This window comes from Lycium ferocissimum, unplaced genomic scaffold (genome assembly GCF_029784015.1).
Source record: "Lycium ferocissimum isolate CSIRO_LF1 unplaced genomic scaffold, AGI_CSIRO_Lferr_CH_V1 ctg3005, whole genome shotgun sequence".
In the NCBI taxonomy this organism is placed as follows: domain Eukaryota; kingdom Viridiplantae; phylum Streptophyta; class Magnoliopsida; order Solanales; family Solanaceae; genus Lycium; species Lycium ferocissimum.
In genome coordinates this window covers 1-21,745 of record NW_026725329.1, presented here as the reverse complement: position 1 = coordinate 21,745, position 21,745 = coordinate 1, and the positions used below count along the sequence as shown (strand labels likewise).

Here is a 21,745-nt window from a genome sequence, read left to right as displayed (position 1 = left end):
CAGGGTTCTTCCCTTAAATTAAATTAAAATCATTCTAAAACTTCTCTTTGAAAGCGTCTCATAATTGTTCATTTAATCATAACTTACCAAACATCCGATTGTCACATTTTCCCTTCATTCTTTCTCTATAGCATAGACATTCAAACAATTCAATTTGTAAAAATTTCAGCAGAGTTTCCTCTATACTTCTTACTGCTCATTCCTGCACACAACCCAGAAAACACATCCAATGCCTCACAGAGCGATCACAATTACCCATAACATCTAGCTCAAGTTCTTATAAAGTCTATCGATATCAATAAGGCAAGAAACATACCTTTCGGAGTAACAACTTCAATTCTCATCAATTATCTTATAGCGGCATAATCAACTGCTTATCAGCAATCAAAACTTTTAGGGTTAGAATCAGAGGCATCACATCCTATAATTTAGCTCTACGACACGATATAAGATGAGAAGGAAGGGTCAATGGTTCCTAAATGCCCTGCAGCCTCTTGTTTATAAGTGTGGCGCGCTTCACACCCATAAACAAGACTCTACTAGATACGGCTCGTAGACATACCCTAGGACGAACTGCTCTCATACCACTTTTATTACGACCCAACCAGAGGGCCATGACGGGCACCCGGAACTAACCTACCGAACACCTCTGAACATGCATCTTATAATCATCTCTAGGTGGACCACAAAGATAGCTCATAGGTATCATGATCTATAAGGGCATATTCCACAAGATAACGACACATTTCTATATAATCCTCAATAATTATACTCATCATCACAAGCCGACAAGGCTACCAAAATATCATACAACAATATGAACCGGTAGGGTTATGAAACGTCTAACTATACGCACATGTCTACGAGCCTCTACATAGAATACAAGTGACCGTAAAGACCAATACCAATAGACTGCAGCTCCGAAGTAAGTGGAGTGCTCCTGAGAGTCCACTGATAAAGCACCTACGGATCTGATCCGTCTCCCTGCCTACCTGCGGGCATGAGTGCAGCGTCCCCAAATAAAAGAACGTCAGTACGAATAATGTACTGAGTATGTAAGGCATGAATAACAACATAACAAGAGGTATGGAACATAATATAAGATAAAGAGATAACCTGTACATCTGATTGCCTCGTAAGGCGGATATCATGCATGCTTAGCTTTTTAAAGAAAACACTTTCATGCATATCAAACATAATATCATCATTAGGCCGCGTCCGGGCCTCCCACGTCCAGGGTAACCATCGCACGCCGCCCACTAGTGGTGCTGCCCGGCCATATAGACACGGTGTTATCATCGTTATCCATAGCCGCCCACTGAAGTGGTGCTGCCCAGCCATATAGGCACGATGTTATTATCATCATCCATAGCCGCCCATCGTAGTGGTGCTTCCCGGTTATATAGGCACGGTGTGAGAAAATACTTACATATATATATATATATATATAAAGCATGCATGAGAGCCCAATTAAAAGCTACAACTCTATCGGAGTGACGTAAGGTCGGTAACCTCCGATTTATGTTATGGAACAATCATCATCGCTATATCTCACTTTGAAGGAACAATTTAAGGTGAGATCAATAACAATGAATAAAATCATGAAATAAGCTCAACAATCTCGTGATAGCATCAAAATCATAAGCCTTGAAATTTCTAGAAATGGGATCATCATCATCATCATTATCGTCTTAGAAAATATCTATCTTTAGTATCATGAACTTCTAACTTTTGAGAATAAGGATGTTATGGAAAACATGTATGGGTTCATAAGAAAAAAATCATGCCTTTAGAAAGAAAACGACTAACCTTAACATACCTTTTTGGTCGCCTTAACTTTAACTGCTTAAAGCTTGTCCTCCCGAGCTCGTAAATCAACATTCAAGAGAATTCATAGTCACATGCTTGTCTTAAGCCTTCAAACTAAATCCTTTTAGAATCTGCCAAAATTCGGGCAGCATCTCCCCCGTTTATATCCCTAGCCCGAAATCACAATACCAACAAAACAGCAACAATAGCAACACCAATATCCACAACATCATCATCAACACCAATATACTCAATAAAACATCCCACACGATGTTTTCCCAATTTCTCGACCAATCACTAGACTTTACGAAGCTTTAACAACTAAATTTTCGTAATAAAATTTATAATATCAATAATAGAGAGTATTCTTACCTCAATCAAAGTTGGAAAAACTTGGAATCTTATTTATCTTCGGCGACCTCCTTTGATTCGTCGAGATTCGTTGTTTAGAACAAGAACTACAAGACCTTATAAGCTTCCCGAGGTTTCACTTGATTCGAGCTAAAAAAAATTATGGAGAAAGTTGGGAGAATGTTCTAGGGGGTTAAGGAAGGTTTGGGGAGGTGGTATAAGGGGTAAATCCCTTTTATATATTGTTCTAGGGTCGGTTTGCACCGACCTAGAACTTTTCGCGCACTGTAGAGCGCGTGTCGCGCACTGTAGAGCACGTGTCGCGCACTGTAGCTACGCGTTTTTGCTCTGCCAACCTGACTTGTAACGACCATAATTCTCTAATCTGACGTCGTATCGACGAGCGGTTTGTTGCGTTGGAAACTAGACTTCATGAACTTTAATTTAGGCTTGTCCTTTACTTCAAAAATCCTCATATACTAAAAGATAATGTTTCCCCAAGTTGGCTCATACTTTGTTGTTCAAAATAACACTCATCTTTTTCCAAAGTCATACTAACTCAACTCCTTCCAGTCAATTCCTTATAGGACCTTCCAGAATTCCTCATATGCATCCTTTACTCATAAAATTTACTTAATAATGCTTCGTCCCTTATACTTCAAAGTTTTTTTACTTAGCTATAGTTCAACATACTTGCGCTCAAATTTGATAAGTGCTTCTCCGCAAGTACGGGATGTAACATCAAGAGCCCAAAGCTTGCCTCTTACAGTGGCTACAATTGCAAGCTTGGGTGGTTAAAGGCCGGAAGGTAGCTATTTATGCAAAGGAACTAATTTTTGAAAACAAGCCATCATCCAAGAAGACCAAACAAGGCTCTTACTTCATTAAGGGTATTTTTGTAATAAGCTAGTTTAGATTTCTTTATCCTAGTAGTATAAATACTATACTTAGCCATTTCATTTACTTAGCTTTGAATTATGATGAATTGAGAGTTGAGATTACTCCTTTGGAGAGATAGTTTGTTTAGCTATGTAGCTATAGAGTTTAGTGATAGATATAGTCATCATTGGTGATTCCATTGTTGGTTATGAACCCTTTCCATTGATTTTCATATTAGAGTTGTTCATTTGTGGATTCAATTGAATTACTCTCATTGAATAGGTTCTTTGGATTGAATCAAATTGAGAGGGTTTGGGTTTGATATACTTAGGTTTGCGCATAAGTTCATTATTCATTGGGTCTTGCTTCTATCTCCTTCTTTCTCATCCCCAATTCTCCTATTTTAATTTCCGCATTTTTGTTTGTGTTTGATTTCTAGAGTTTCCCCTTTAGGAATCTTATCAAAGAATAGGCAAGGAGCGGAAGACGAGAATTCGGCTTAGAGTTTCAATTTCTTCCATTCTTTTACTTGTTCGTTATAGAATCTATGCTATGTTCTTACAAAATATTATGAGTAGCTAGATTTCATCTCTAGGATATTGATAGAACCTTTTATTTGATGAAATCCTAATAGTGTTAAATATAATTGTGTCGTTCTTCTTCTTCTTCTTCTCTATTTTTTCAACAACGTTTTGATTGTTGTTAGTCCAAGGGCCCTTGATTAACATTGTTGTTATATCTTGTGTTGCTTGAGAAAGAATACAAGATTAGGTTTTAGTTGAACAACGTACTATGTTATTAAGAGATCAATAACTTAGATATCAAAGCGGGATAAGAGATAACGAAGCTTTGATGTGATCTTGTGAGTAAATTAGAGAGTATAACATTAGAAAATTACTACAATTGATCGAGAGATAATTGTGGTAAATTAAGACTCACGATCGGTAGAGAATAGTTCGGTGAGATTATAGTTAACATGTTCAGAATTTACTCTGATAATTGTGGAAGTCATAATCCTAGATTATCTCTTATTTGATAATTTTATTGCTCTGGTATTTTCTAGTTAAATAATTTAAAATAGAAATCTTAATTTTGTAGCTCAGAAGATTGTTCGAACTTGTTTTCTTAGTAATATTGAATAGCTATAGCTAACGTTAGTTCTCTTTGGGATTCACCTCCTGAATTAAAAATCGGATTATATTTGCGAATTGATTATCCTTTTAGGATGAGTTTTGAGCATGATCATATTTGTAAGCAAATTAACTTAAAATAGAAGAAGAAAGAGAGGGAAAGGACGACGACAAACACGATAAGCAAGTTAAACCAATTCATGTGAGTGGAGAGTTTTATATTATTCAAGCAGTTGGATTTGATATTCTTCTTCTTCCTCTTTTTTTTTTTTTTTTTTTTGTTAATGTTACCCATTTTATTTGTTTAACTTTAAACCTACTAATTACTTTATTGGTCTCTAATTAAGTGCTTTTGGTTGATGAGTAGCTTATGACATGATTGGGTTTTTTATTTAAAAAACATCCCTACTGTTTAACCATAACTTTCTTTACATCCTTATAGTATCCCACTTAACAAACAACATCCTTTAAGTTCTCATTATTTGGCCAAAAACATTCCTCTGTTAATTTTTTTTTCATGTTTTGAACTTTCTATTTGTTCACGTACATTGCTTCTTTTTCTTTTCTTTCAAATAATTTTCAACAAGTTGTTCAAAGAACCAAAAAATGAACAGATTAATTGGCCCAACATTAAACCAACAAAAGTAAATGTCTTCTTCAAAATTTATCCTTTCTTCTCTTAACCTCACTAGATTCCTCATATGTAAAGTGAGCTCACGAGATAAAGAGGGAGGGGGAAAGGGTAAACTCAATAAAGAAAATGTGATTGTAGAAATATACCACAAAAAATTAATATTACTTTTTATGGTCCAATATATATATCTTCTTCTTTTCCCTTGTCTAATCAGAAAACTAAACTTAATTTGTATGGTTAATTTGTCAAATTAACGACTAATAAAGATATACAAGGAGTATGGAGTGAAGATCTAGATTGGTCGAGTGGAGGCAGTTGAAAATATCACAATGTCACGTGGCAACAAATTAGGTTGAAATTTTACTAAATTTACTTGATGTTGCTTCCTTGACTGAATTTTTTAACTTTGAAAAAAAAGGTCGGTGGATTTTCCAGAAATACGACAGAAGCTCTCTACTTAGTGACTATATAAATAAGACTCATCCCTGATCCCTGTAAGGACAAAGAACTAAGAGAGAGAAAAATTTGGAGTTGAACTTAGTATTGCTGATTTTATGTCATTCGGCAATAGTTTTTTGTTCTTTAAAGAGCTCGAAGGAAATATAAAAGAAAATAAAAGAAAAAACAAAAAAGTAAATGCAGTCCACGTGCTAAAAGGAAGCTCCATAACAATAAAATGAAACGACTAACATAGAATTTTCTTTTCTTTTTTTTTTCTTTTTTTTTTGTTAAGTTTAGGAAACTTAAGACATGTTGCTTGTTAAGTGAGATAGTAGAAGGATTTAATGAAAATTAGGGTAAAACAATATGGATGATATTAGTCAAAAACTCTGACATAATTTGAAGATAAAAATGAAAAAATTCTTAGCACTGCTTTTAGTAATCAGTTCAAAAAATAAAGATAAAATTGTAGGAATTACATCCAGTAATTATTTTTTACCTTGCTATTTTAGGTATATTCATTTTTTTTTAAAATATTTGACTTGTAACTAGTACTAGCAAACTTCAGACAAAAGTTTGTGTGTTAATATTTTGGATTATAAATTCGTTCTGAGGCTTGACAAAGCACACGTGCCTGGCTTTCTTATCGTAGGGTACTTTAGATCCTTCCATCATCTTTTGATAATGCTAAGTGAATAATCATTCGAAAGAAAAAAAGAAACAAAAAAGTGAATAATCATTCAAATCCTGTTCGAATTAGCTAAGATTTTTGATGTGCCCCCTTTACTTTGACTATAATTTTTAAGTTTGCATTGAAAGTCTCCATCAAATGGTGTGACAGGAAAATGATGATATCATGTTCTTGGATATTGAACAAAATAATACAATTTGAAATACAAATGTCTAAAGTTTAGCTTAATTTGTCAACGCTTAACTTCATGCATTTGTCTGAAGTTCCAACTTATGCTAACTTTAGACATAGGCTTCTGCGAGCTCAACTACAACCTTGTATGTCTGACGTTTCACAAATTTCAAAATCTCGAGTTTCAAGTTGTAATTAAGCAACCAAATTTACCAAAAAAAAAAAAAAAACCTTATAAACTTATGTTACGTTAAGTAGAAATCTTAAAACGACTATCGGTGCACTTGTCCCATGAAATTACACTATATTTCAAGCTGAAATGGATTCAAAAGTTGAGGTAGATGTTCTCTCTAGGTAATTTTGTTCCCTGTTGATTTTGAAAAAATTAGGTCAATGGTCAATTTTTGAGCCTGCAATCATAGTTTAGCCACCGTTTCAAGCATATTTAGAAAGTAGCTACCTTTTAATGCGAAAATAACATCTGAACAAAAATACTCCTTAACTAAAATATGGAACATTAGACAGTGTCCTAAAACATTTGACAAGTAAAACTCGAGCACAATGTTCTTGAATTAAGAAAGTTTATGGAGTATGAAACTCCAAGAACCATTCATGAAGTTTTGAAGTAGGTAGAATGAGTTAAATAATGATTTTTTTTTTTTTTTAAAAAAAACACCATAATTGAGATAATGACATAATATACGAGTATTAAAAGAAGTACATGAGTGAAATAAGTTGAAATAAGTTCATGTAATAATGTGAAAAATTGAAATAAGTTCATGTAATAATGTGAAAAAATAAATTCACCCATGGTACCTCTTTTGAATTCAAACAAACATTGCTAAAAAATTACTAACAGGAAATATTTTTACGAAAAATTGAGTTGGAACTCTATTATTGTATATTGAGTTCCACTTTCAAAATAGCTAACTCCAGCACAAAGAACTTGAGTTTCGTCTCTAAGAAATTTCGGACTCCAGCATAGTGTGATGGTATTTCACTTGTAAAAGTTTCAAATTTCAGGAGTATTCAATGTTTTAGACAAGGCTATTTTTGTTCAAATACTTTTTCCACATTAAAAAGTGGGTAAACAAACACTAAACAGTTTTGGGATCGTGGCTAAAGCTTGATTACCATGAAAAATTTACGGTATGAGGAGAGGGAACTGGAGTTCCCCTAAGACCATAAAGAAGTGTAATGTTTTGATGCCTGCACAAAAGGAAAAAGAGATACAGAGAAAATTCCTCTCGGTGATATAGAAATGTTTTAGCCAAGTTATGAATTGTGAGTAGTTTTATCATCACTATAAGACTAGCTACTGGAGATCATGGCAGCAACTAAATTTCTTAATCTTGAATATTAGATGTCTCTGTGTACCAAAGTACAAAAGAAAGATGTCTGTGTGTCCCGAACTCTAGCCTAGAAAATTGTGAGGAACTTCTGATGCAGCAAACTGGTAATCCGAACACTTGATTCGAGAAAATAATTAAGAGTCTACAAGTAAACTAACATTCAAATCATGCAAGGTATGACAGGGTAACCAATTTTTCCTTCAGATATCCTAAACAAACAGGGTATACTCTCTTGAGCTTAGCGCAACTATGGACATTACTTAAATCCAGCAGTGTGGCATCAGAGTCTTTCATGGCAAAGTTTACCATGTTGAAAGCTATATTCCAGTTGTTCACACTTTCAGCATTTAGATGATGCAAATACAAGAAGGCAGAAAGATTATTGTAGACATCTGCCACTGTATTGTTCTTGCTTCTTAGGGATTCAATCGGAATACTGTATGCAAATAATCAGATACATAGAATTGTTACAACATGGATTTGGAATTCAAATGACAGAAAATTGGAGCAAGAGAGGAAAATTTACAGGTTGCGTATAGATGCTAAAAGTTATAGAAAGATGATAAACCTTCGAAGATGAATTTGCTCTTTTGTTTCTTCTCTTGATAGTCCGTACCATCCTTGATCTTTCTCACCCTTCTCTATCTATCAGGACACCTGCTTCAGTCCAATGTAGTGTATATCTCACAAAACCTGCTCTCTTGGCCTCAAGGGAATGAAATGGAGGCTTTTTTTGCTAAAAAGACTTAAAAAGAAATAGATGGTAATAGAAGAGTGGTTAAGGATTAGACATTCTAGAACTTAATTCATTCCCAATTTCTGTCATTTTTCAAGATCTCAACAGTTACGTCTATGTGTATGTGTATATGCATGTGTAAGAGAGACAGCAGGGACAGAAGGGAAGAAGTCCTTCGAGGGGGAGACTAGGATGTAAGTGGCTAGCGGAATAAAGGCAATATACCCCACTGGTGCAGGAAGCCTTCTCCAGTTGTTACTTCTAGCACCAGCAGCACAAGAACTGCCAACATTGCTGCCCTTCCATTCCACGTTTCTGCACTTTTTGTCCAACCCCATTCCCAGACTGTTACAGGAGGTGGCAGCTCCCTGCGCTGTGAATCATATGCTGCCAATAGCTCTTCCACGCTGCCAAGAGGGACCAATGACTGCAAATAAACACCTCACCATATTTAGGCACTCATCATTGGAACAGCAAATGTCAGCATAAATTAGGTTTATTTAGCCACTCATCACTGTGATAACATCATTCAACCAGAAACTACTTATCCACGTACAAATGAAACAAGGGGGAGGAAAGATTGCCCCTTATTTCAATCACTTTCGGCAGTCACATCATAAAAGCCAGGTGCCCATGGATTTGCTGCTTTTAATGAAAGAACCTGGAAGTATGCAAATTGACTAAGAAACTGGGACAAGTCTTACAGAATATTTGAGCACAGCTGAGCACTCACCACTGTCCCAACAAGGCAAGCGAATGTGTTCGTTGATCAACCTCCTAGGGCTGAGTAAGTTGTTCAAATCATTCATGTGGTACAGAGGTGTCAAAGATTTGGTTCCTCATCTCATACTGAAACCAATGTGCTTGACAAGCAGGACAAACCATGACGACAAAGCCTCAATTGTACCGATCAACTAAAACAAAATGAAGTCTAACCACTTGGGCAAGTAATACTAATGAATCACAAGTAAATATAAGCAGTATCCTCCCCCCCCCCACACAACCAAAAGCATAAATCCTATCTCCCTCTGTGATGTGATTCTTCGAATTAACAAAGAACCAATCGACCAGGATCTTGTTCTTGAAGCGATTTGATGGGCAGATTCAAGAAACGGACGTAAATCGGGCTATAGTTCTCGGAATTATGTGCTTTCAAGACGAGGAGAAAGATGACAATTTGAACTATAAAAATAACTATTGAATGGTTTAAATCAAGTAAGTATTGAGGGCAAAACGATGGAAAGAAAATTAAGGTTCTGGGTATGAACTAGAACGAATTTTAATCAAGAAACGCGTTCTTGAATGATCAAGAACAAATAAAGTTCCTAAGTCACCACTTGAAATCAATTAGCGTGATAAAGAAACACCACACGCAAGTTGAAAACAAGATAAAGACCTATCACCACCTTGCTTGGAACAAAAAACAAGGATAAAGAACAAGAAATAGAGAAAATAACTCTATTACAAAACTTAGGTTTATGCTAAAAACGTGAATTCTATATTTACAAGTCATGAGAACCCTTTATATAGGCCTAGGGTCTCTTATTTTATGACTACAAATCCCTATTCTACTCTAGAAAGGAAATAACTAAAAACAAGGAAAGTAAAATCCCTATTCTACAAGGAAAAGAATAAAGAAAACTAGAATCCTACTAGAACTAGGATAAAGATCCTACTAATGATAGGAAATTAAATCCTACTATAATATAAATCAAGAAACAAAAAACCTATTTAGAAAAGGATTCAAGAAACAAGAATGGGAAATAATCTTCAAACTTGAGCTTCTTGGACTTTTCTTTTTCTTGAATTCCAGTCTTGTGTTTCTTGATTTTCTTGGATTTCTTTAGCTTCTTCATCTTTCATCATTTGAGCAAATTGATGTGATTCTTTGAGTTAACAAAGAACCAATCGACCAGGATCTTGTTCTTGAAGCGATTGATGGGCAGAATTCAAGAAACGGACGTATCTCAAGTTATAGGCGTGGGATTAAAGTGATTCAAAAACTATGTGAAAGATGACGATCTGAACTATAAAAATAACTATTGAATGGTTTAAATCAAGTAAATATGAGGCAAAACGATGGAAAGAAAATTAAGGTTACGGGTATGAACTAGAACGACTTTTAATCAAGAAACGCGTTCTTGAATGATCAAGAACAAATAAAGTTCCTAAGTCACCACTTGAAATCAATTAACGTGATAAAGAAACACCACGCGCAAGTCGAAAACAAGATAAAGACTATCACCACCTTGCTTGGAACAAAAAACAAGGATAAAGAACAAGAAATAGAGAAAATAACTCTATTACAAAACTTAGGTTTATGCTAAAAACGTGAATTCTATATTTACAAGTCATGAGAACCCTTTATATAGGCCTAGGGTCTCTTATTTTATGACTACAAATCCCTATTCTACTCTAGAAAGAAAATAACTAAAAACAAGGAAAGTAAAATCCCTATTCTACAAGGAAAAGAATAAAGAAAACTAGAATCCTACTAGAACTAAGATAAAGATCCTACTAATGATAGGAAATTAAATCCTACTATAATATAAATCAAGAAACAAGAAACCTATTTAGAAAAGGATTCAAGAAACAAGAATGGGAAATAATCTTCAAACTTGAGCTTCTTGGACTTTTCTTTTTCTTGAATTTCAGTCTTGTGTTTCTTGATTTTCTTGGATTTCTTTAGCTTCTTCATCTTTCATCACTCTGTCCCATTTATGTGACACACTTTCCTTTTTAGTCTGCCCCAAGAAGAATGATTCATTTCTATATTTACAAATATTTTAACTTTAATCTTCCCCTTTTACCCTTAATGAAATGATTTACAGCCACACAAATATCTATGACTTGTTTTAGACCATAAGTTTCAAAAGTCTTCCTTTCTTTCATAAAATCCGTACCTAGTCAAACTATATCACATAAATTGGGACGGATGGAGTATTACATAATACAATTCACAATCAACCATATAGCCTAGCAGAAAAATAGTTGTCATAACTCGAAAATGAGAATGAATTGAACTTTTCCCAGATTGAACAAATGGAACTGTTGAACCAGGGACGATCTATCCAATAAAGGCCTCAGAAGTATAAGCGTGCCCAACAAAGTTGGAAAATCAATCATACCTTGCCCAAGCAAAAAAAATTGTCATAAGTCAAAATGAGAATGAATTATACTTTGCTCAGACTGAAGAAATGGAATTGTCAAGCCAGGGATCATTTATAGAAGTGAGATCCTGCCCGACAAAGTTGGAATAATCCATCCTTGTCAAATAGTGTTCATATGAGTTAATCAATGTGGATGATGTAGTGTATCATAGAACTTACCTTTAAGCAATGAGGACCTAATGTAGGAGGGCCATTCAAACAGGAGGTGCGTATTGTCTAAACCTTTGTATCTCCAGCTCATATAGAAACTAGATTTCCTTATAAGCCATGGCAAGAATCTATCTAAAAGAGCCATCAGAAAATAAACTAACTCAAACTCAAATCCACGTCCAACTTGTTCAGAAAAACTCAGAAGATCCCGTCAAGCAACACAGGCTCATCATCGTCAGAAGTGAACAACTAGTTTAACAGTCTCTCTTTCTCTCTCTCTCTATTTTCTTCTATTTTTTTCTCTGAGAAAAGGTGTGTCTCTGTCTCTGGCTCTCTTCTCTCTCCCTCACTCACAGAGGAACATTCTATTGATTGTTGAGAATATAATTAAAAAGTGTGCTCTCTCTAGCGGCTTAAGCTTTAGATGAGATGGTGTCATACTTCAGCATGGTATTAGAGCAGGCAGAGGTCCCGGGATCGAATATTACCGCCAGCCATTATAAAGAATTTGCACATATTTGGCCCATGAAAAAAAAGAATCAGGCCCGCACGTGAGGGACCGTGTTGAGAATATAATTAAGTAAATAAAAGGTGTGCTCTCTCTAACAGCTTGAGCTTTTAGATGAGATGGCCACACACTTCAACATTTATTTTTTATTTTTCTTACCTTAATGCACCAATACAAGGCTTGCCCAAATGAGCTATATCCCAACCAATAGTTGACTAGGCTTGGAAGACCCACCATTACCATTTACATACAACCAAGATGGATAGAGTTTTGCAGGTAGAATTCACAACACATGTCCACCTCCACAAAAGAGCTCCTTCATACACTGGAATTTCAGAGAGATTGGTAGGTTGCCCTACCTCCCAAGAAGTTTCCCAGTAGAAGGTTTAGAGCAAATTAATCTTACAGAGCATAAAGAAGCTGTTAAATTTTCCATTCTTAACTAACATTCTTCAATGCTTACGTTTTCTTTAAGCCTTAAGTATTTTTGACAAAGCCTCAGCCTTAAATTACTTTTTGCTGCGTTTAGTAGCAAGCAGTGTCAATGTCAGATCCCAGACATGTACAAGAGATATCCATCAGAGTCCCACTTTTCCCTGTACAAAACAATTTTAAGAGGGCAAATTACTAAAGATAGTAGAATTTACTATGCCTATTTCGAGCCTATCTAGTGCAGAACTTCTCCTCATACATCAATCTTGTTAAAAGTTTATTATATGTATTGGCCCACCCTCCTCGAAATTCTCTCCTCTATTTGAACTTCTGTTTTAGTCCCCTATCAAAGGGTAAGGCCACCACTTAAACCCCATTAAGTCAGAAATCATCACCCGAAAGAAAACTGATATTGCCTAGTGGTCAAAGAAGTGGGCCAAAAATCATGAGGTCTGAGGCAAAAAACACTAGGTGACCTCTTCCCATCTATCTAAGCCTTGGTGGGTAGAGTTTCCTGACACCTTGCCGGTGGAAGGTAGCATGTACCCGATGAAATAGTGGAGGTGTGTGGCTGGTCCGTACACCACTATTATCAAATTTTAAAAAGAAAAGCAATGCTGTCCAAACGATAGACAGTAATACTCTTATTAACCAAACAAAAAAAGGAAATAAAGAGTGAACTGCTCCAACCCAAAAGAAAAGCAACAGCGAAGCATATATTCCCAAAAAATAGTTAGCGAATAAAACATGCCTAGCTTATTCCAAAAGAGGACAATAACTGGTTAGTAGCTGATAATAAGAAATCACTATTCCCTTCATGTCTTTAAGCTCAAGTAGAAAGAAAAGGCGTAGTGGGAGAGGTATGGCAGACTACAAATTGTGGATTTGCTGCGAGACTGGGATGACCATTATGACATTTTTTAGTAATCTATTGTTAGAAATTTCTGGGAGGAACATTCTCAATCATTTTCTCATTGAAGACAAGTGAGGAAATGATTCTTCTTTACTTCACTCAACTTGCTTGATAAAACCGTATGGTACCTAGATATTTATTGGTTTTCTCAAATATGTACCTAGCCTAGTACATGTTTAATTTATTCATCTCTTTTTTCCTAGTAGATGAACTAGCTAATAAACTAATTATGAACTAATTAAATAATATTACAAATCTAAAAAACATTTTCTTCTTCCAACACAAGGTTCAAATTTCAAAACTCTCTGAATCTGGTGGTTGGAATTCCCAAAACATTCTTCAGTATTTCATTTTTTCTTCCTGAACTCCTCCAAGATTATAAATCAGCATTCTTCTTGGGAGTTGGATGGTTTTAATCGTCTTCTTCGAAATACTCCTCATCTTTTCAGAAGATGTGATACAAGCCCAACTCCATCAAGCTTCATGAAGATGGAGTCTTTGAAGATCATGGGATGTCAACATAGGACGGCCTTCAAGATATGGGAGATAGCTTGGATGGAAGGCTTCAAGACCATCACATTCAAGATATGGAAGATAGCTTGGGAGGCTATTTGTGCAAAGAGGCTATTTATGCCAAAAGGGGCTATTCCATAAATTCAAGACTTTCATCCCTTGAGAAGACTACCAAACAAGGCGCTTGTTTCATTAAGGGTATTATTGTAATAGTCATAGTAGTCTTCTTTACTTGGTATATATACTACTTTAGTTTATTTCATTAGGGAGCTTTTGATGATTTTATGAATATTGAGTGTTGAATGTTATCTCTAGAGAGAGAAACATATGAGAGGCCTATGGAAGGCTCTTATTTAATCTTGTTTTGTTGAGAGGTTGGTTGCTTGGGGCATAGTTCCCTTGAGGTCAACTTAAGAGGTTAGGTGCTTAATAGTATGTAATTAGGAGGTCTTAGTTAATTAAGAACTTTGGTTGCCTAATTGTGCTTATTTTTGTGTGAATCTATGATTTATATATCTTTTCTTTTCCTTGTCATTTTATTGCTTCTGCATATCCGCTCTTATATCAATTGGTATCAGAGCTTGATTTAGGTTCGTTCTAACAAATCTAATCTTGGGTTTTGATTCTACAAAAACAAAAACAAAAAAAAATCTATCCAAAAATTTCGAAAATTCAAAAAAAATTGTTTCAAATCCTTGTTTTGTTGTTGATTCTAGTGCTAGATTCGAGTTCCTTAGAGTTCTTAAGTTCTAAACTGAAATTTGAGTCAAATTCGAGTTGGGGTTTGATTTCCACCATTGTTGGAGCTTGAAGGTTAAAGAACTTGAAAGTGGGTTTTGTGAAGAAGAAGAAATTGGAGCTTGAAACTTAGTGGGCTTTGTTCTCCACATCAAGGAGAGCTTAGATCTAAAATTTGGAGTAATTTGGAGTTGATTTGAAGGTGATTGGAAATTTGAATTTCTTGGTGTTCTTGAAAACCTTCATATCTTCTTGAGGAAGAAGAAGCAAAAAGTACAAGTTTGATCCAAAACCCTTGGTGAAAATTTGGAAAAAGTGTTTTTCAAGTCCAAAAGGGGTAAATATTAGGTCAAGTGGGCCCATTAAGTCAACAAAAGTCAGAAATTCAACCCAAGATCCAAGAATTACGTACGTGACGCCATCAGTGGAAACCATTCTACGGTTCCCTTATACGGTCCGTAAATAAAATACGGACCATACAATCACAAGTCAAGTCGATCACAAGTCAAGCCGACCGTAAAAAGTGTGCACAAGAATTGAAGATACTGTTGCTAATCTATGGACACCATATACGGTCCGTAAAAATTGGCACAGTTTCAACCGTAGATTTGGCACCAAAAATACGTACTCATTGTTACCAATTTACGGGCCCTTTTGACGGTCCGTCATTCACATACGATCCGTAAAATATTGTCCCATCCCAACCGTAAGTAACACTGTCTCCAGCCTCAAATTTCGTTTCACTTCACTTCATTTTCCAAAATTTTCCTTGATCCTTGGTTGATTTTTTGTGTCTTTATTTCTTAGGCAAAGAGCCCAAAAAAAAAAAAAGTATAGAAATTTTAAAATTTTCGTTTTTTCAAATTGATACCTTGGATCAATTGGGGCTTCAAGATCATGCTTTCAAGTTATCACACAACCCCGGATTTTTATTTATTTCCCGATTTTTAGCATTCTGTTTTCTTGTTTCCTCAACTAGTGTACATTTAGTACTTGTTCTACTTGTGTATGCTAGTTCTTGTGTCCGTATTTTTCGTTCATGCTAATTCTTTTCGTGCTTTTCTCATTTTTACGTCGTTGTTAATTTCTTGATTCAAGTCCGTTAGTTTGTATTGAGTCGTCCGTTCTTCATTTAACAAGAATCCACTCCGACCTTGAGTAGTAATTGTGCACCTTGCGAACCACCGGAACGAAACGAGATTCAACATTAGCCGACCAATCGAGTGGTAAAAGGCAAGAGAGTGTGAGTTCATTTGAGTGGTGCTAGCCAAGCACAAAGGTGTGTAAACACGAGCGATTGTGAGGTTTGCTTTACTACTAACGTTGTTTGTTTGTTTTTGTTGAGTGTTTTTAAATAGGTACTTATCCATGGATTCCGATTCATGTGATGGTGACTTTGGTGGTTATGATAACGAAGGATATGGCTATGATGATGAGGACTATGGTTACAATGAAGAGTGTGGTGCTTATGATGAGGGTTGTGAATACGATTATGGCCAATACAACGAAGAACATGAGGCAAGGAGTACTCATGGATCCTATGTTGAGGCTAATGACCCGGAAGATCAATATGATGACCCTCATGACTTTGAAGGTATTTCGAGGCACAACCCTTACTCTTCTTGTGATGAACGTAGTAATGAAGGTCATGATTTTGAGTATGAGAATAGTGACGTATCAAGTACTTATGATGAAAGTGAAGCTCAAAGTCATGAGAAGCCCACATATATAAGTTTGCCGGTGGTGGTTGTTCTTACTCTCCCTCATCTGGCACCATAGAGATCTCGTTTAAGGGGCATGAGACCTCCTCCACCAAAACTACTCAAAAGAGTTGGGAGTGGAGTTCTACCTAAGTTCAAGATGAGTATGCTATCTAACAAGAGATCACATTCGATGCTAGTGAAGGTACATGATGATTGGGGAGTTAAACTTGAAGTTAATGACCAACGTCGTGGTTGTTACATTTCTTCTCAAGCCGTAGTTCGGCTAGGATTAAAATGGACTAAGAGAGAAGACCCTTATATTGGCAAACAAAATATTGGGTCGATATGGTGAACGTATCCTTTTCTTATGGGGAGTATCAAGAGGAGGTGTGGTGTATTGTACTTGAGGTGGGTACATGTGACTTGTGTTTGGGATATTCTTGGTTCGAAGACCATGGGGTTGCTTATGAGCGTGATTGGCATAGGTATGTAGTGGATACAAGGGGGAAACTTCTCTTTCCATACGTACTTACTAAAAGGGATCCAAGTGTGAAAGTGCAAAAAGCCAATGTGAAATGGCCTGCCTTGTCTATGGAAGCTAGTGGCGAAGAGAATGACCAATGGGAGTTCATGATGGGTGAAATCTTTGCTAGCCACAACTATTCACAAGGAACGAAGATAGAGTTAGCTCTTAAAACCTTTTAATGAAAGCTCGTCAACTATTGGGCGGCCTATATCAACAGAGAGAAGGAGAAGGGAACGCCAATTGAGACTTGGGATGCTTGAAGAGAAACTTGAGATACCATTATCCCGAGCCACATGAAAAGGTATATACAACAAAAAACCCTTCCCAAAAGAAGAAGCCAAAAGAAAGGGAGCAAAATGCCTCTTGTGAGATGCCACAAGAAGGGGAGATTACCATACCCCTTCAGAGAAAAGATAGAGAGGAGTAAGAGAGTGCAAAGTGGCAACACACTAGTGGAAAAAGGAGAGGATATGTGGAGTGAAGTGAGGGAGTTGCCACACATTCAAACTAACCTTTCTACTTCTTCATTTTGTTGTGAAGAAACTTTTGTAGGTACCCAAGGAAACGAATTGCTAAAGAAATCTTCATGTGAAGAACTCCCGTACTTGAAAGGAGGAAAGGAGAACAAGACCATCTCTACGATTGGTCAAGTGAGCTTGCCATGGGAAGCTCAAGGTAAAGAAGATTCTTCGTGTGAACTTCAAGGTACAATAGCTAAACTCAATACTTCCAACTTTTTAAATGAACAAGTTTGTGATGAGAGTATAAGCAATAACTTGTCTTTGTGTGAGCTTAATGATTCTTTACCATGTGTTGATAATGTCATTGTTGAGAGGGCTCATACACTAGTTGATCCTTTTGATGACCGAATTGATTCTTCTTGTGAGGTCAATTTGTGTCCACCTAGTGTTGACAACGTGATAAAAGTGATAGTGCATTATCATGTGATAAAAGTGCTCATACAATAGTTGATCCTATTGATGACCGAATTAATTCTTCTTGCAAGATCGATTTGTGTCCACCTAGTGTTGACACTTTTGAATTAAATGGTAGTACATTGTCATGTGGTAATCATGTTGGTAAATCTTCTGAGCTTGACATTTGATCAACTTGCTTGTAATGTTAATTCACTACTTACAGGAATCTTATGATCTGCTTAATGAGCCTCTAGTTAGTGAAGATAATGATGTAGTTGGTCTTTTGAAAGAATGTGACACCTCACCTTTGTTTGTTACACCTCACCTTTGTTTGTTTCATGTCAAATTGAGTCTCTTGATCTTGTTTTAGTGTCATGTGATAAGACTCAAGGTTGTAATGGTGACGTCTGTCATGTAGGTAGTCATGGGAATGAAAGTATTTTGAAAGATGACATTTGTCTTTGTGAGAATGAAATTGCATGCTTTGACTCCTCATTGTTCATGGATTACTCTCTCTTAAAAGATAATGTCTTATTTGATGCTAACATAACTATTGAAAGTGAAGTAGCTAGTGGAATGTATTGTAATGTTGAAAGTGTAGCCACTTTTGGGGACCACATGGTGTTTGAAAATCCACTATGGAGTAATGACACTCTTCCCTATGATAGAGAACCTCCCTTGGGGGAAAGGAGTGTTTTGAAAAGGAAGGTGATACTTGCTTACAAATTGTTACTTTGTGTTCAAAATTGTAGTAGCATGATAGATCTTGTTCTTGAACCTAATTGTGACACTACATTTGAGGACACCATACATGAAGTTGTTTTGCGTGACACCTTTCTTTACTATCTATTTGCATATGATGACATTCATGCTATTGTTGGGAGTGCATCTTATGTTGGGCGGGGTCCTATTGGAGTATATAGTTGTTGCCTTGACCATGATATGTGGGTATCTTTCCCTTTTGACCCCGTTGAAGTCTCCAATTTGTGTGATTGGTCTAGTTTGGAATTAGAGGATCATTTGTGTTTCATGTCTCCTAGGACCAATGTGACATTGCCCACTTGGTATTTTGAAACCATTGGTATCTTTAGGATATCCTCTTTTCATGATCTTTGGGATAGCCAATTGCTTCATGCTCTATATGAGAGCTTGTTCTTCGTAAAAGCGGTTGATACTTGGCTATATCACAAATCTGTGCATCAAGGCATGTTGGTAGATTGGTTTATTCTTACGCTAACCCTCATGCTTTGAGGAACTTGTTTTTGCTTGTCTCCACATGGTTTTTGCAGTCTAGATTGAGGACGAATCCTTTCTAGAAGAGGAGAATGATACAAGCCCAACTCCGTCGAAGCTTCATGAAGATGGAGTCTTTGAAGATCATGGGAGGTCGACATAGGACGACCTTCAAGATATGGGAGATAGCTTGGATGGAAGGCTTGAAGCCATCATTCAAGATATGAAAGATAGCTTGGGAGGCTATTTGTGCAAAGAGGCTATTTATGCCAAAAGGGGCTATTCCATAAATTCAAGACTTTCATCCCTTGAGAAGACTACCAAACAAGGCCCTTGTTACATTAAGGGTATTATTATAATAGCCATAGTAGTCTTCTTTACTTAGTTAGTACATATAACTTCAGTTTATTTCATTAGGGAGCTTTTGATGATTTTATGAATATTGAGTGTTGAAAATCTCTAGAGAGAGAAACATATGAGAGGCCTATGGAAGGCTCTTATTGAATCTCGTTTTGTTGAGAGGTTGATTGCTTGGGGCATAATTCCCTTGAGGTCAACTTAAGAGGTTAGGTGCTTAATAGTGTGTAATTAGGAGGTCTTAGTTAATTAAGAACTTTGGTTGCCTAATTGTGCCTATTTTTGTGTCAATCTATGATCTATCTATCTTTTCTTTTCCTTGTCATTTTATGTTTCCGCGTATCCGTTCTTGTATCAAGATGTTTCCATCTTCTTCTTCTTTTTTTTTTTTTTTAATAAATTGTTTTTATTACATAGGGGTAGGGGAAGGGGAAATGGGGGAGGGGATTACAATGTGGGGATTCGAACCCTCACCAACAAGATGTTTCCTTCTTCAGATTGAGGTTGTCATTTTTACTCATTGTGCTTCAGAAAGAACATCATCTGTTTCATCAAAACTTTCCTCTTCTTACTGCTCTCCTCTTTTGGAGATTTCTCAGTAGCAGGAGTGATTCTTTTTCATCATTTTCTCAAAGTTCATTTATACTCTGCAGATATAGAAACTTTTTTGGGTTCTACAACCAAAAATGTATTCTTAGAAGGGTTCACTTTACAAGGATCCACTTCTTAAAATTCTTTGTCAAAGCTTGTTACTAGATTGGAAACACACTTTCTCTTGTATGCAATCAAAGTCATCCTGAGAATCATCTTCATCTTCATCTTCAACTTCATCTGAAAATAACTTTCTTCAGAGTTGTCACTCGTCTTCTTCCAAACTAAATTCATTACATGACTCGTCTTTTGTCTTAGTTGTTGGAACGTTTAGGATAATTTTTCATCTTTCCAAATCTTCAAGAATTCTGGATTCTCCACAGGTCCCTCATTACAACAGGCTCTAATACCAAATATTGGAAAATATGGGGAGAAGGATCAATCATTTCTCTTGAAGACAGGAGAAAAAAATGATTTTTCTTTACTTGCTTTTATAAAATCGCATGGTACCTAGGTATTATAGGTTTTCTCTAACCTGTACCAAGTCTAGTACACTATCTTACTTTCATTATATTCTTCTCTTTTTTCCTAGTACATGGAACTAGCTAATAAGCTAATCATGAACTAATTAAACAATATTTATGTATCAAACAAATCTAAAGAACCTTTTCTTCCTCTAAAACAAGTTTCAATTTCAACATCTATCTCTAACCTTTTTATATAACATTCAACTATGTTACAGTGCTTAATGCCTATGTCTGTAGATGATCTCTTCAATTAAACATTTGCAAGCTTCCGCATTTCAGCTCGTTGGCGCTATCTACTCTTAACATAAATTTTAATAGTTTCTTAATCACAGCTCTGGAGTTAAAAAGCACCTGGCGAGCTTCAAGATTTGAGACTGCCATTGCTCCTACATATGGAAGACTTTCGATCACTGCATCTGCCAAATCTGAGATGAAAGTGGGTTCAACACCTAGGGCAGGAACACGTGCCCAGTTCTGTATTCCAGACTCCAATGCTAGCTCCTTGTATTCAACATCAATTTCCTCTAATGTCTCAATATGCTCACTTACAAAACTGTGATAGCATTTAAAATTAGAGAAAATAAGCAATTAAAATGAAAATCAAGACAAACCTCATCATCATTTGTACTGCTTAAACAGCCAAAGTTCGTGTACCTTATTGGCACGGCAAGAATACTCTTTACCCCTTTCTTCCCAAGCTCAATTATTGTCTCGTCAGTATATGGTTTCAGCCATTCAACAGGTCCGACCCTACTCTGCATCAGAGCAAAATAACTTCATGGAATGGCGAGTAAACGGCATTTTTAAAGCTCAATCATGATACTCTCTAAGTGAACAAAAGGTGCATCCGTATGCATACAGAATCACAGTAAAGCACATCGGTTCAGGAAGTCATGTATCCGAAATGCCACCAGTGAAGACTTCTTTTTTTTTTTTTTTTTTTTGTAGTTCGTCCAAAAGAATTAACTTTTATTTTTATGATAGTGGTGTTCGACCAGCTTGAGCCCACCTTAACTATTCCACCGGAACCTGCAACTTCCCACCAGCACAGGTACTGGGAAGAAATCACCTAGTATTTTTGCCTCCGCCGGGACTTGAACATTGAGACCTCAAGAAAATAACTTATGTTTTGGCATCCAAGAAAATAACTTATCAATGCCAGATGGCACCAACATTACTTGACCACAAGCAAATAGGAGAATCAATGTTATAAAAGCTATACATTATGGCTAGCAAATGAGCATCTGAGCCTTCTTTTTTTTTTCCAAAAAAA

The 21,745-nt window shown here is 36.2% G+C and overlaps 1 protein-coding gene across 2 annotated transcripts; it reads right to left on the bottom strand.

Moving 5' to 3' along the window:
• Positions 1 to 7,696: 7,696 nt before the first annotated feature.
• LOC132043914 (ferrochelatase-2, chloroplastic-like) lies at positions 7,697 to 21,282 on the bottom strand. 2 transcript variants are annotated; one of them, XR_009411955.1, is made up of 5 exons: positions 21,127 to 21,282; positions 20,824 to 21,025; positions 8,420 to 8,621; positions 8,027 to 8,115; positions 7,697 to 7,894 (listed from the first exon to the last, which is right to left on the bottom strand). XR_009411955.1 is itself a non-coding variant. In XM_059434377.1 (4 exons), exons 1-4 carry the CDS (start codon positions 21,231 to 21,233, stop codon positions 8,090 to 8,092), a joined length of 537 nt encoding a protein of 178 aa, XP_059290360.1. In that variant the 5' UTR covers positions 21,234 to 21,282; the 3' UTR covers positions 7,697 to 8,089. The 2 variants fall into 2 exon arrangements, 1 of the variants encoding a protein (XP_059290360.1); XM_059434377.1 differs by having other exon boundaries at positions 7,697 to 8,115.
• Positions 21,283 to 21,745: the final 463 nt, after the last annotated feature.

Bases quoted from the DNA above. Each gene is read 5' to 3' on its own strand.
- LOC132043914 (XM_059434377.1), bottom strand. From the start codon at position 21,233: ATGCAGAGTAGGGTCGGACCTGTTGAATGGCTGAAACCATATACTGAC. The intron at 21,026-21,126 runs GTACACGAACTT...ATGCTATCACAG, and splicing joins ATTCTTGCCGTGCCAATAAG to TTTTGTAAGTGAGCATATTG. The intron at 8,622-20,823 runs GTGCTTTTTAAC...GTTTATTTGCAG, and splicing joins CAAATCTTGAAGCTCGCCAG to TCATTGGTCCCTCTTGGCAG.